Source organism: Aulonocara sp. 'chitande type north' Nkhata Bay, linkage group LG7 (assembly GCF_057382095.1).
Source record: "Aulonocara sp. 'chitande type north' Nkhata Bay isolate Kocher_YH1m ecotype deep benthic linkage group LG7, A_spYH_male_GT1.1, whole genome shotgun sequence".
In the NCBI taxonomy this organism is placed as follows: Eukaryota; Metazoa; Chordata; class Actinopteri; order Cichliformes; family Cichlidae; genus Aulonocara; species Aulonocara sp. 'chitande type north' Nkhata Bay.
The window spans coordinates 50,520,086-50,535,244 of NC_141350.1; the positions used below are offsets into that span (position 1 = coordinate 50,520,086).

Below are 15,159 nucleotides of genomic sequence, written 5' to 3' on the forward strand. Positions count from 1 at the left end.
ACCGAGAGACAACAAGCATTCGCACTCACATTCACTGCTATGGCCAATGTAGAAGTACCAGTTAACCTACCCCCTCAAGCTGCATGTCTTTGGACAGTGAGAGGAAGCCTGATAGTCTCAACAAAGTCCAAAGAGTAAAAGTGGAATTTATGACAGACATCATGTGTCTGAAAACTGTTCATAACAAGGCGCTCCTTGAGGTGGTGCCATATTCGTTTCCTTTCAATAGCTGGGACCACATCCTTATTATCCTCATCTAGATTTGACAGTCGTAGATAGAGAATCATGTACTATTATCTACATAACAAAATAGTCACAATACATTTTAACTGGAATACATTCCCCCTGCAACTGAATGAGCATTGCCTTACAGTATAAGGTGCACTGTGATGGCTCATAATGTGAATTTAAAAGCAATGATATATAAATATGATGTATACATATAATTATTTTGAATCGATCTGAATCAAACTAGGTGTGAAGGACACGCCCTTTTACCTGAGGGCATCTTGCCTAATATGGGTATTATGGCATTATTAATATGTACTTCAGAAATGGCTATTCCTAAATGATTCTGCATACCCACCAACATAAAGACGATTTAGTCATTTTTGTTCCTCCCATCCACTGAAAACATGTTTTTAATCTGTAAAAAGAACGACAAGGCGTGAGCTTAAATGCAAAAATGGCACTCGAGGACAGGGGCTCCATCACCCAGCAGGGTATGTTCTGTCTGGAGTTTGTCTGGGCAGACAGCACTTATGAGTTCTTTTTCATAACTGTGCCTGTTCTGTCTGTGGAAGGAGAAAAAAAGAGGACTCGGTGTACCAAGTCGTGACTGCTCAAATCTGCCTTAAAGAACTCCGGAAACAAGTCTCAAGATGGAAAAGGGAAGCTGCAACATCCGCGTGATCATCGCCCGAGCGCCAATAGCTCTTCACCGAGAGCGCTGAGGACACCGGCATCCCCTGCCGCGCGTGAGGAAATGGGCGGGTCCGGGGAAAGCTCAGTCACACCGCGTGGGCGGATGGAGCGGCTAGTGGGAAAGGAGGGGGGAGCCGCCGCTCTGGTATTTAACGGAGAGCCGAGGAGAGCTCAGACAGCACGGAAAGCGAGCGGAGCAAGCGAGCGGAGCGATTTCAGCACCAGCCCCGAGGACAGCGACACACGTAGCACCACAGCTAAGTTTCCCATCATGGTTCTCATCTGGACCCAGTTCGGTATGAAGCACAAAAATGGCAATGTCAAGTGCAAAGTGCGAGTTATGCACAGGGGGGACAGCTCCGGCTCCTCGTCTTCAGCGGTAAGTTTCGCATTTTTCGCGGGGAAGTTTCTGGGGCTGTTTGTCTTTAGCATGTATGAAGTGTGTAAAGCTGCACGGTGCTGACAGTTCGTATGAACGACACCGTATAATTAAACAGTGTGTATAGAACTGGCACATTACTGTTGTACCGGATTCATTCATATGTAAGAATTGCCGGCTCGCTTTCAGCCAATCGCTGCAGAGTATCTCAGTCGCTGAGGTGGGGAAGAGTCTTTTGCCTCTTATATGACTTTCCCCCATCACGTTGTGCTGTGCATGAGCCTATGAAATTCATGGATATGTGACCGCACATGCAGCAGCACGGAGATAAGGGTGTTTTCCCACTGAGACTCTGTTAGAGGTGGGGGGATTTTCTGCATATTAATAGATATTCTGCAGCAGTTTTTTGGAAGATATCTTGAGCATCAGCTACTCTGTTTAACATTCTAGGTGATAGAGGTTTGAATTTGCATGCTTATTCGCCACTGCTTGGCAACACTTGGGATACAAGGTTGGCGCAAGCTGATGTTTAAAAGGTGAAGACAGGTTTTTAATGTGACATTTTTGTGTGTTTTCGCAGGAAAGCACCAGGTCAGAGCAGGACGTGCCCTGTCTGCCCATCAAACCCGCAGGCAAAGACTTCTACAAAGTCCTGGGCGTCTCCCCTGAATCCAATGAAGATGAAATCAAGAAAGCCTACAGGAAAATGGCCCTCAAGTTCCACCCAGACAAGAACAGCGATGCTGACGCGGAGGACAGGTTCAAAGAGATCGCAGAGGCCTATGAGATCCTGACTGACCCCAAAAAGAGAAGCATATACGACCAGTTTGGAGAGGAAGGTGAGGAAGGGCGAGGATCTGAAATTGTGATTGCTAGCATTTTAAATAGCTTCACTAGTAACTGCCATCTGAGTGATTAGTGTAGCGTGGGCGATTAGATTAACTATTCATGTCATCATCAAATGCTAAATATTGATGTGTGATGACTCCCACTCCTATAAAACAAGCTCAACATGTGAAATGTGACAGCTGTGAGGCTGATTAGCTATTGAGGGAGAAACAGAAGAGTTTTCTTGGTCTCTACAACATTTTAGAAAAGGTGGCATGAAGAGAACTTAGGGAACATTAAATTAGGAGACGTTCTGCAGCAATTTGACTTGAACCTGTTTTCTTTCCCCTTTTCAGGCCTTAAAAACGGAGGCAACATTTTCCGCAGCAATTTCCACGGCGACCCCCACTCCACCTTCTCCTCCTTCTTCAATGGCTCTGACCACTTCGACATCTTCTTTGGCAACGAAGAGGGCGACGACGACCTCTTCAACCCCTTCAGACGGTTCACCTTCAGCCACGTGAGCGGGTCTGCAGGCCCCGACGGTGGCCTGCGGAAAGGCCCGAGGCGCTTGCAGGGCGAAGTGGTGGTGCACGACCTGCTGGTGACCCTGGAGGAGGTGATGCAGGGCTGCACCAAGCATGTGAAGATTACCCGCAGCCGCCTCAACCCAGACGGCCGCACCTTGCGAACAGAAGAGAAGGTGTTGAATGTGGTGGTAAAGAAAGGCTGGAAATCGGGAACCAAGATCACCTTCCCCAGGGAGGGGGACGAGACCCCCAACAGCGCCCCCGCAGACATCACCTTCATTCTCAGGGACCAGGAGCATCCTCAGTACAAGAGAGAGGGCTCCAACCTCGTCTACACGGCCAAGATCACCCTTAAAGAGGTGAGTTTGGTGCATCACCATCAGATACATTATGAAACATATGAGTGGCCTATACTCAGATACAACCACTTACACCTACTCAGATAAAGGCTAAGATCTATGCACCACTTCTTGTCCTTTATATAACCATTGAGTAACGTTCTTTCTTAAATGCCAGAGAAAATCGATTCCTGAAAAAAACAGCAGTAATACATAAGATTGAAGGTCCAATCTCTGCCAAATGCAGGGAGGGAGGACAATATCTTTGATTGCAGTCTGAGGAACAGAACAGAGTGTTCTGTTATGGGCATCTGAACCCCTCAGCTTACAGCGGGCTGACAGACCCCCACAAACACAGAAACAGCAGTAAGCCTGCCAACGCCTCCGTTTACCTCATCAGCCCCTGCAGAGAGAGCGAGCAAGCAGGAGCTAAATTTAGCTCCCAATACTGACTGCCCCCACGAATTGCACTTCACCCTCCCTCACAACTACTATGCTGGCTGCAGACTTCTCTGCTTGTATAAGGCAGGCGCCTTTTTTTTTTTTTTTGGCTCACTCTGTCTCTGGCTCTCGCTTCCACCAGCCCACACACAGATTAGCAGGGTAGCAGTCACAGAGAATGACATTTCAAAGAGCTCCTCCATCTTCCTATGGCTCACTTCAGTCACTAAAACACTTAACGCCCACACTGAGCCAGTAAATGGAGCAGCGATTATAACATCTGTAACACCGGTCTGTTGCATAACGCAGGAAATAACACAGAGAATTGTTTCAGAAGGACAGACACCCCACATTTATCTCTTATGCAACTTGACACTTTTAGAGAAACTGGATTCCACTCGTAATTAGGCCACTCAAAAAAGAATTGTGAAACAGGTTAAGAGCTTCATGGGTCTGCAGGGCTAACTGTCTCTTTCTTCTCTTGTCTTCAGGCTCTCTGCGGCTGCACAGTAAACGTTCCAACGCTTGACAACCGGATGATGCCTCTGCCTTGCAGCGATGTCATCAAACCCGGTGCCGTCCGCCGGCTGAGGGGCGAAGGCCTTCCCCTGCTCAAAAGCCCATCCCAGCGAGGCGACTTGGTGGTTGAGTTCCAGGTGGCCTTCCCAGACAGAATCCCACCACAGTCCCGAGAGATCATCAAGCACAGCCTGGCACAGTGCTAGCCGGGTGACTCTTACCAGTTCTTACCAGTTCACAAACACAGCCTTGCCCGAGGTGCTATCACAACCAAATCACAACCTCTTATTGTGTTTGGAAGCGGCAAGCGGCGCATAAGCAAGTTGTAGATCACGTGCAACTTTTTGCGAGGAGATGACTTTCTGCGGGCGCTCGGCACGATGCACACCAACTTAGCAGTGCTGTGCGAGCAGTGAGTTGACAGCTGATTAATGGGGGTCTTTGGTATCTGAGGGCATCCATTGACTCGATAGCCTTTCTCTTGAATGAGTTATCTGTACTGTTATACTTGCAAACCTTTCGCAGGATATCAGTGTGCTATTCAAGTCTGTATAGACTTCCTTAAACCTCAATGGTAGAAACATGTAAGGGAAATAACACAACTTTAGTATTCTTATTATTATTACTTCTACTACTGTCATCATTATAGTTATATGGTGTTCATATGACTGATCTTTTGCATTGATTTATTACAATAGCAAACATACTTGTCTACAAAGATCTACTTTGTGTACAAAATGCTGAAACACTGTCTCTAAAAGAGATTCATCTGTCAAATGTTCTATTGAATGATTTGAAATGTCTGTATATAATCTGCGATGTATTATTATTATTGTTATTATTACTTGATATAGAGATGTTTGGAAGCATGAAAAATAAAGAAAAAGAACAATTTGACTTCTGTTTCCGCCTCACTATTGGATAAAAGTTTATTATTTTCAAATCCTAAACTTACATAAGTGAACTCTCAGACATTTGCAGTCCACTAAATCACACTTCAGACCAGATTTGAAGTTGCTCAGCGATATAGCAGTCATCTTCTGCCATCTAGCGGCCAGTCCTAACATCATCCTGCACACAATAAGGCACACCTGTTGGTCTGTAATTTATGTGGCGGCCAACTGAGCGCTGCACAGTCCTGTCAAATAAAGCCAGTGCTCTGATAGCAGTGAGAGCGCATGCCTACAGTGATGGAGACAAGAATGATTAAGGACAACACTCATATTTGGAGGCTGCATACATTTGAGATGCAGGATGGCATCAGATAGAAAATACTGGCAAACAAAAAAAAGACAGTCCACATTGATTTAAGAGATCGAGCCACCTGTGTAAAGACAGACGACCTGTAATCTGAAGTTTTCCGAAATTCAGCCTCCATGTGTTTAGGAATGAAATGTCGCAAGTAAGTGAAACCACAGCATCCAGTCTGACTGAAGGGAACCCTGTGACGAGTCTGACCTTAGTCGTTCTCTTGCTCGTTCCCTGCGTGGTCGTTCTGCTTCTGCTGAACTGCCTCTTGCTGGGTTACAAGTTACTGATCCTGTCAAAGAAGAAAATCAGTCTGTGGCCAGAACGCATGGAGGAGATGCTTTTGCGGTCTCCTCAGAGAGTCAGACTGTCCGATGTGGCGTTTCCTTTGCGCCAAGACGGGCGGAGAGCGTATTTATCGCTATCAGAGCCCGTGCTCCCTCATCCCGTTACTTCTTCCAGAGCTTCTTCCAGGGAAAGGATCGGTCTGGATCACAGGATCCGGCTTCTGAGGCCAGATGGCGCTACAGGTTCAGGGTCTCAGAGAGCGCCGAGCACCATCCGGGCAACCTCTCCAGAAGCTTGTTTTACCCCGAGACTAAACCTGGCCTCCAGCTCACGGACCTACAGCCTCAGCAAAACAGGCTGGCGCAGGAGTGCACAAGTTTTACCGCACGATTCAGGGACTGAAACCAGAGTGAACCTTGTTCCTCCAAACACTCCTATGGTGAGTAATTGGGTTTTTCCCCAATTTTTTTTTTTTTTTGACAAAGTATTAAACGTTGAGTCGCAAATACTTCAAACTGCGCAACTGGCTTAATTAACCCAATTTAGGGCCCGTTAACCCCCTTGTTACCGCTCATTGTGTGCACAGGTTTCCTGTGTGTGGTAGCTGAATTAAGTACAAATGCAAAGAGAAGTTTAAGGCCTCACTAGAAGCAGCAAAACCCTCCCATTAGTAACTGCTTTTGTGTTGCATGCTCTGATGTTACCAAATAAACTATCTGTAAAATAAAAATATACCAAAGAAAGTTGTTACACAAGGAATCTCTGAAGGTTGTGTGGAGTCCAAAGCCCTGGGCAGCACTGGTTTGGTGGTAATCTATCTGCTATATAGTTTGCCTGCACGTTTAAGATCTTTTGGGGTTATTTTAGATGTTGCAAAATATATTTGCAAGTATTTTGGCATATAGAAGAAATAAGTCTAATTTTATCTTGAATGAAGTGTGATGTGATGCAGTTTATCACTGGAAGATGTTAATCCTTGAAGTGTGTGTGTGTGTGTGCAGTAGATCGTGTTCTTATGAGCAGCTTTTTGTATCCCTTTGTTTTCTGCAGGAGACCGAATTTGTGGGTCTGATTCGGAGGAGCAGTACTTATGAGATGCTGCCAGGTGTGGACCCAGGTGTTGCAGGGTGCAGGGTTGACAAGATAGACATGGAGTGCGAGTACACCAACCTGCATTCAGAGGCGTCCTGTCTGAACGCGTCTGCAGCGGGTCCTGGACTGGATAGTGATTTTGGAGCAAGTGCAGGTACTTCCCCTCACAATGATCACCACTACAACAACTTCACTGTATACAAATGTCTTCAATAACTGATGTTGATCCATACATGAAATGGGGCTTGCATTTATTTTGAAAACACATTTTATTCCTGACTGAAAGTACTCTTAAATTAAATCCACCAGTTTCTAGACAAATAAGAAAATGTTGGCATATTAAATTTTGATTGTAGCCCAGAAATGGTCAGGAAACTGACCCATGATTTTTATGCGTACACTCACTGGCAAATTTGTCAGGTACATCTGTCAGCTGCTCAGAAATACAAAGACTAGCCAATTACATAGCAGCAACTCTTGGCAAGCATGGCCAAGACAGCCTGCTGAAGTTCAAACTGAGCATTTGCTTGGGGAAGAAAGGTGATTTAATTGGCTTTGAACATTGTGTGGTTGTTAGTGCCAGGATGTTTTAGAAGTTGTTGATCTTCTGTTATTTTTCTATTTTTTATTTTTTTCCCCACACAAACATCTTGAGTGTTTACAGAGGATGATCTGAAAAAGAGAAAACATCCAGTCAGGGGCAGCTCTCTGAGTGAAACTGGCTTATTAATGCTGGAGGTCAGAGGAGAATGGGTAGAGTGCAGTAAGTCAAATAACCGCTTGATACAAATAAGAAATGCAGAAGAGCATCTCTAAGGCATAACATATCAAACCTTTAAGCAGATGGCCTACAGCAGCAGAAGACCACACTGGGTGCCACTCTTTAGGAGTGGCAACTAAGGAAAACTGAGGCCACAGTTCTCAGAGATTCTCCAAAATCGGACAAAGGAAGAGCGGAAAAATGTTGCCTGGTCGATTTCTGCTGTGACATTCAGATGGTAGCGTAAGAATGTGCTGCATAAACCATGATTTGTATCAGCATTGCAGGCTGGTGGTACAATGGTGTGAGGGATACTGGCAAACTTTTAAATGCCACAGACTGTCTGAGTGTTGTTGCTGACCGTGTCCATCCCTTTATGAACAAAGTGTGCCCATCTTCTACTGACTATTTCCAGCAGGATAACGTGCCATATCACAAAGCTCAAATCATCTGAAACTGGTTTTGTGAGCATGGCGATGAATTCACTGTAATCACCTGAAATCTACATGCACTTAATCCAAATCAGTAGCACCTTAGGCATGAAATCTGCAGCAACCGTATGACACTACTATGCCAATAATGATCAAAATCTCTGAGGAATCTTTCCAGCACTCTGTTGAATCTATGCCGTGAAGAATTAAGGCAGTCCTATCCAGAACTAGTTAGATATACCTAATGAAGTGTCTAAGTGTGAATAATTGCTTTAATAATTGCAGAAATCTGTAGACTAGTGATCACGGACAGTAATATCTACACTAAATTCTTGGAAAGATTAGAAAGTTTTCTTCTTGTTGACCTTTCACTATGAAGAATGTCCACATAGAATTTGACCGCAGACGAAGAAAAGATATCGGAGTGTAATTCATGCACATAAAAATCCAAAGTTTGTGTGATATGAATCCTCCAGTTTGCAATCACTGAAAACAGACTGTGCAGCAAAGTACAACCTTTGATCCAATAAACCTCTAAAGTGGAAATGCAATTCCTTTCAGGGGTCTCCCTGCGGATTCTGTCTGCAGACAGTGACGGCCTGTCCAACGGAGTGCTGGCTTCAGCTCTGGAGTGGGATTATTATGACCCCTGCTATGTCAAACAGAATAATATACCCAAACATAAACATCACAGACCTGCAATCCACATGAAACAGTACTGGGTGTAAATTTGTACTTTTAATGTTTATTAATGTGTATCATGTATTTATTCCATTAAGTTTGTTTTTTTTAGAATTTCTTTGTCTCATTAACACTATTTAACACTTTATACAAACTGACATAGTTTTTGTTGTTGTAAAACTCACTCTTCCACAGAACCTGTTCAGACTATGTTCTTCTTCACTTTGACTTCAGTTACTATCAAATGTTGTCAGTGCACTGATAACACGCTTCACTGATGTTAGTTAATTCATCTCAGTTTCACATGCACTGGCCCAGTGGGCTGGTTCTAAGTATCACAAACATTTTCATAACAATCAGTTTCACAGTTGATTTGAAATTCTTTGATTCACTTTGATCTGTAGTAAAATATAATAAAGTACCTATTGATGAAATTGTTAATCTTTATAATAAAAAAAACAACTTCATGTTTACATACTTTGTTTCGGCATGTTCCAGTTGCCTCTCCTGACCAGCAGAGGGCGCGCTTGGTGATATGGTTTGTGATGGGATTGTGCTTATTTTTAAAAATGTCTAAATAAAAAGGCAGCCGAGTCTTTGCAGTAGATTAATAACACAGAATAAAAGGACACTGGCTTGAATGGTATTCATAAACAGTGCTGCAATGTGGTTCAAGTAAACTTGCAGTTTTCAGAATACAGGCTGTATGTATTAATGCATCTTGCTCAGTCACAGAAAATTTAAACAGTTCCTTTCTGTTTAAGGTCTTCAAGCCTTGATCTTAAAAGAAGCTTCAACTACAGCACATGCGATGAACCTTTAGAAAACTTTACAATGAGCTCTAGATGTTTATCCTCTAATACAACTGATCTAGGCTGAGATATGGTTACAACGACAAGACGATCATCCTCATCAACCATTTACTTCCAGTTTCTAGGAAGTTTGTCTTAAACAGTGTTTGGAAACTTTAAAGAACTGAGCTCAAATAATGAGTCTGACCTGATAAAAAGCTGAATTATGCATTTCCTGGCACTGAAACAAAGTTTGAGTGTATGATCATATGAATACAAATGAGAACTATTTGCATTGCTGGTCTTTTGAAATTTGAGGGATATACAACTGCAGCAGTTCTTTTTCTGCTACAGTTTTAAATAAATGCTTTAGCTCAATGCTTACATGTAAATGATTAAAGAATAGGCAACTGGGAAAATACAAAAGCTCCACATAACAGCAGTACTGTAAAAACAAAAAAGGAAACTGAGTCAGAGTTAGGTGGAATACTTTATTCTCTGTTCAGAGAAATCTATACATTTAAAGATCAAGTGCCCTTTGAGTTTGTTTTTTTTAAGTTCATAGAAAGTATAACTGACACTGAACTATGCAAACATGAAAACAACCAGACCAAAAAGCACCACTTTACTCAAAGCTGGAGAGGAAATTCAACACAATTTGTTTGAGCTTGGCATCGGATGCCTCAGAGATTTTGCCATCAGCCCTGCAATGAAGAACAGATTGAGATGTATTGTAACCAATGCATTAAAAATAAAGAATCTGCTACTGCTTTAGAAATGTTAAACTCACTTAATATTTGCCAGCAGGTCCTGGTGCTGGCTCAGTATGTGCTGCAGGAACGCCTTCTCAAACTTGGTGATCTTGCTTGGCTCCATTTTGTCCAAGTGTCCCCTCACACCAGCATAAATGACTGCTACCTGTTCTTCAATAGCCATTGGAGCTGAAAGATGGAAGTTCATGGGCACAGTAAGTAAGACAACTGCAGAATGGATAAATTCTATTTTTTTTTTTAAAATATGGATGCATCATTTTCTATACAAACAGCAAATACTCACAGTACTGTCCCTGCTTAAGCAGCTCAGTCAGACGGACGCCACGGTTCAGCAGCTGCTGAGTGGCAGCATCCAGATCAGAACCAAACTGAGCAAAGGCAGCCACCTCACGGTACTGGGCAAGCTCCAGCTTCATGGTACCAGCCACCTGATGATGGACAGGAAAAATGAAGTTAATGTGAAAGACTCCCAGCACAAAAATCAGTTGAGAGACTAGAACTAGGCAAGACTGAAAGACCAACCTGTTTCATGGCCCTGGTCTGGGCAGCAGATCCGACACGTGACACAGAAAGACCGACATTGATAGCTGGACGAATACCCTTGTAAAACAGCTCAGTCTCCAAGAAGATCTGCGGGAGAAAACATATTTAATGGTGGCTGAGGATCCAAATTAAAATGAGGGAAGGCAACTCACTGACCTGTCCATCTGTGATGGAGATGACATTAGTTGGAATGTAGGCTGACACATCACCAGCCTGTGTCTCAATAACAGGAAGGGCTGTGAGGGAGCCACCGCCGAAGTTGTCGTTCATTTTAGCAGCTCTCTCCAGCAGACGGGAATGCAGGTAGAAAACGTCTCCTGGGTAAGCCTCACGCCCGGGGGGACGACGGAGCAGCAGGGACATCTGACGGTAAGCGACAGCCTGCAGGAAAGCAAGAACCAGACACAGACTTTAAACACAGTTTTTTACGCTTGTGTTAAAAAACGCTCTGTAGCATGAGACCAAATAAACTCACCTGCTTGGAGAGATCGTCATAGATGATCAGGGCGTGCTTTCCATTGTCTCTGAAGTACTCTCCCATGGAGCAGCCAGAGTAGGGAGCCAAGTACTGCAGTGGAGCAGCATCAGAAGCTGTAGCTGACACCACTATGGTGTACTTCATGGCATCGGCATCAGTGAGCCTCTTCACCAGCTGAGCCACTGTGGACCTCTTCTGGCCAATAGCAACATAAATGCAATAGAGCTTCTTCTTCTCATCAGTCCCATCGTTGAAGCGCTTCTGGTTGATGATTGTGTCAATGGCAATGGCAGTTTTTCTGCAAGACAAATGAGGATACACAAACCACCAGTTCACATTTTTGTGCTTAGAACAGTTTTAGAAGATCTAACAGTCTAAAAAAAGTGTATTATATTATAAAGAGTGTATTTCTAATCCATTATTCATAAACACAATAGAAATCCTAGCTTCCAGCATACAAAAATGACACCTTGTTCACAGTGATGTAAGCTCATGTAGATATATGGAATTATTTTGCACATTTGGTTTCCCATCTGACAAAAAACAATCAGATGCTTCATGAGACATCATATCTGCAACGAAACATGAAACAAAGCTGGCAGAACTTAGCCTAATATGAACTAATGAGTTTAAAATGTCATTTATGAAGTAACAAAAAAAACTTGTCTGTGAAAAAAATAATGGTCAAGTGCTAAAAAACACAACAACAACTTATTATAATAATAGGGTATCTGTGACCCCTTCTTTGGAAGCGTCACTTCCACTACTGTAGAAGCACTTAAAAGGGACTGGAAATCCCATCAAATACTCTGTCGTATTCAGCTATTCACTTTGAGCCTCTTACCCAGTCTGTCTGTCTCCAATGATGAGCTCACGCTGTCCACGACCTATGGGGACCAAACTGTCCACAGCTTTGATGCCGGTCTGCATGGGCTCCCTCACAGAGATACGGGGGATGATACCAGGAGCTTTCAGTCCCACACGCCTGCGAACCTTGGAGCCCAGAGGGCCCTGTGGAGAAAATGATGTATAAAACCATCAAGTGTACCATCAATCAACTCCACAAAGCCAAAGGCCAAGCAAAATTGGGTGAACAAAAATCTCTTTACACATATTGAAATTTAGTTGAAAGTTAATGAACCAACTCCTCAGTTTACTAATAGATTATTAAACAGCAGTTTCAATCATTTATCAAACATACCTAACACTCTACATTTAACCATGTGATCATAAACTATAATATTTGAAGTTTCAAGTGCTGTTCGGCTAGAATAAGCAATGACGCAATTAATTTAGAATCTGGAAAACAAGACTCTCTTGGTTTTCTGACAGGTACCTTTCCATCGATGGCATTTCCAAGAGCGTCCACAACGCGACCCAGGAGCTCCTCGCCTACAGGCACATCAACGATAGCGCCTGTTCTTTTGACGATGTCGCCCTCTTTGATCAGCTTGTCATTACCAAACACTACGACACCAACGTTGTCAGGCTCCAAGTTCAGAGACATACCCTGGGTAGGAGAACAAATAACCATTATTACCTTTGTTTGCATGAATTTACCATGCAAAGTACTTGAACAACCACTGTGTTTAATAATCCATTTTAAAGGACAGTATGTGGGTAAAGACTAATCAAAACCACATCTTTAACTCAATTTTCTGCCAACAGATCCACTTATTATCAGAGGTTATCATTTCAAGGAACAACACATTAACCTGGGATTTAAACTTGAGGCAGTATGCTTACCCAGTGGCTTACAGATATTCTTTGCTGCTAAAGTAAAAATCTATCATTCTCCAAACACCTTTGACTTAAAATGATCTAGAAACTGTTTAAATATTTTTATTCACTCATGGTATTTAAACAAGGTCATTATGTAAGACTTAGATAGTCACCTTAAGACCAGAGGAGAACTCCACCATCTCCTCAGCCTGCACGTTCCTAAGACCGTACACTCTGGCAATACCATCACCAATAGACAGTACGCGACCAGTCTCCTCCAAATCAGCACTGGTATCAGCTCCCATGATTTTCTCCTCCAGAATTGATGAGACCTCAGCAGTGCCTGTAATGTATAATGAGTGTTTACATTTCAGGGTTAATAAAGTTCTATGAAACTAATTAAGACAGATATTGTGAGATCTTTACATAGTGGTTCTTCCTCAAACATTGCTGGGGAGAAATGTTCCAAAATAATTCATTTCTTAGATTCTAGGCTGAAGCAGACTTCCCAAAACACTGACCTGTTTTTTTCTGCAGCCATGGGCTAGAGGTGTGTAGATTCTTGGCTCCTACACAAGCCGCAGCAACATTCTTTGATACCTTTATCACATCAAGAAAGAGCGAAAGAATTAGTTTTATCCAGGCTGGAAATACAGCAGTTTTCAATCATTAATTATTTAAAAACAGTCTAACCAAATATAAACTGGCAGCTTATTAGGCAAACTAAAATTAAAGAGGTCATGATGTCAATCATGGAATAAATCGTTCCAAATGAACATTATAAAAAATAATAATGAAACCCCCGTCTTTCATTATTAATTACATTGTATGATAATTTTTGAGATTTGTTGTGCTGTTAATTTTGAAATGTCTAATGTTTTGTCTATAAAAAAGTAGATGATAAACTTAATAAAATCCCCAGCTGCTAGGGAACCTTTCTACCAACCGTCAACTCAACACCAATTATTGTGAAAATACAGAAAACACAGCAAAAAAAAATAAGTGACCAAAGTAAAGATTACAGACTGGACTTGTTTTAGGTGTCACTGCCACTGGATTTAAATCACCTATAGCCCCCTGAGTCACAGAGGTGACAAGCAGAAATAATATTTAAAAAGCTACATACAGAATACACATGAACTACTGCACCATGCATTACCGTGTCATTTAATCACAGCAGCTATATTAAAATTTTATAAAAGGTTGGGCTGGTTCTAAGTATGACAAACTGTATATAAAAGGTTTCAGGTCATAGAGTCATAGGACAATCTCAACCGATGACTGGTACAGATCGAGTCTATAATATCCATCCAGAACAGTGAAATGTCTACCATAATGTTGCTTTATGTACTGAAAGAACTGTACAAAGCTTGCTTGATAAATACATTATGACTAAAGCTGTCATACCGAAGGGGCCAAACCTGACCTTCAACACCAAGTTACAGCTTTGTCATTTCCACTGACACTCGCCTAGCAGTGCAACACGTGGACCAGCGTTTGCTTTTTTTTTTTTCATTTATCGACTCCTCAAGTTGGGTTTTGCTGTCTGTCAACTACAAACATGTTAGCAACAGTGACTGGCACTGTGAAGGGCCCAGTGCCCTCCGATGCAAAGACGTGCGCGCGCACAACAGCCGCCATGGTTTTGTGCGAATAAATTCTTGTTTTTCCTTAAAGAAGTGAACAAAAACGTCACATATAGAAGTAGAGGTGCTTACCAATCCAGCCCTGCGGGGCAGGTTGCGGGCGAGAGCCGCTGCGACGCGAACTGACAGCATGTTGGTGTCCTACGAGGTCTGTCCTGCTCCTGGAGAGGAGAGAGAAGGATGGCGGACACGGCAGCAAATTGTAGAGAGGTCACCGCAACCCGGAAGTACTTCAAAATAAACCACTCTCCAGACTTTTTGTAGTTTTTATTTTTTTTTTACTTTATTTTGTTGTATTTCTTCGGGTTCCCTTTAAAAAGTGTGTCGGTAGCTGTATAGATCACAGTAAAATAAAATCATTTGGATACTGACTGTACTTCAGTTTAATTTTTATGTTTTTTAAAAGATGGCTCCTGTGGCTCCTCCACAGATCTTTTTTTTTTTTTCATACTTTAATTAAATTTATGCACATATTACAATCTCTCGTTGGGAGACAACATTAGTGCAACAACATCTCGAAAAGGTTGAATAAGAAACCAAACAAAAAAAAAAAAAAAAACAAAACACAAAAAAAAACAAAAAACAAAACAGAAACACATATATACATATACATAAATATATGAAGGCCATTTTTATGACATATAACAGTTTCCTTTCTGCGAACACTTTAACATACATGTGGCTTACTCCTCCACAGATCATTAACCTAAGGAATAATGCGGATATATGGAAAGAGAGAGAAAGAGG

The 15,159-nt window shown here is 42.4% G+C and overlaps 3 protein-coding genes across 4 annotated transcripts; 2 read left to right on the top strand and 1 right to left on the bottom strand.

The window, feature by feature from the left end:
- Positions 1-695: 695 nt before the first annotated feature.
- On the top strand, positions 696-4,843 carry LOC147326129 (dnaJ homolog subfamily B member 5). The gene is made up of 4 exons (XM_086301094.1): positions 696-1,303; positions 1,884-2,142; positions 2,488-3,020; positions 3,932-4,843. The coding sequence occupies exons 1-4, from the start codon at positions 986-988 to the stop codon at positions 4,163-4,165; spliced, it is 1,344 nt and encodes a 447-aa protein (XP_086157220.1). The 5' UTR covers positions 696-985; the 3' UTR covers positions 4,166-4,843.
- Positions 4,844-5,087: 244 nt separating this feature from the next.
- Positions 5,088-8,932, top strand: hwa (huluwa). The gene is made up of 3 exons (XM_086302574.1): positions 5,088-5,934; positions 6,546-6,741; positions 8,340-8,932. Exons 1-3 carry the CDS (start codon positions 5,353-5,355, stop codon positions 8,504-8,506), a joined length of 945 nt encoding a protein of 314 aa, XP_086158700.1. The 5' UTR covers positions 5,088-5,352; the 3' UTR covers positions 8,507-8,932.
- Positions 8,933-9,727: 795 nt separating this feature from the next.
- atp5f1a (ATP synthase F1 subunit alpha) lies at positions 9,728-14,639 on the bottom strand. 2 transcript variants are annotated; one of them, XM_086301095.1, is made up of 11 exons: positions 14,485-14,639; positions 13,288-13,366; positions 12,940-13,109; positions 12,381-12,554; positions 11,889-12,055; positions 11,042-11,342; positions 10,723-10,947; positions 10,546-10,653; positions 10,307-10,451; positions 10,041-10,191; positions 9,728-9,954 (listed from the first exon to the last, which is right to left on the bottom strand). In XM_086301095.1, the coding sequence occupies exons 1-11, from the start codon at positions 14,542-14,544 to the stop codon at positions 9,876-9,878; spliced, it is 1,659 nt and encodes a 552-aa protein (XP_086157221.1). In that variant the 5' UTR covers positions 14,545-14,639; the 3' UTR covers positions 9,728-9,875. The 2 variants fall into 2 exon arrangements, with proteins under 2 accessions (XP_086157221.1, XP_086157222.1); XM_086301096.1 differs by having other exon boundaries at positions 12,940-13,113; positions 13,291-13,366; positions 14,485-14,540.
- Between the last annotated feature and the right edge of the window lie 520 nt (positions 14,640-15,159).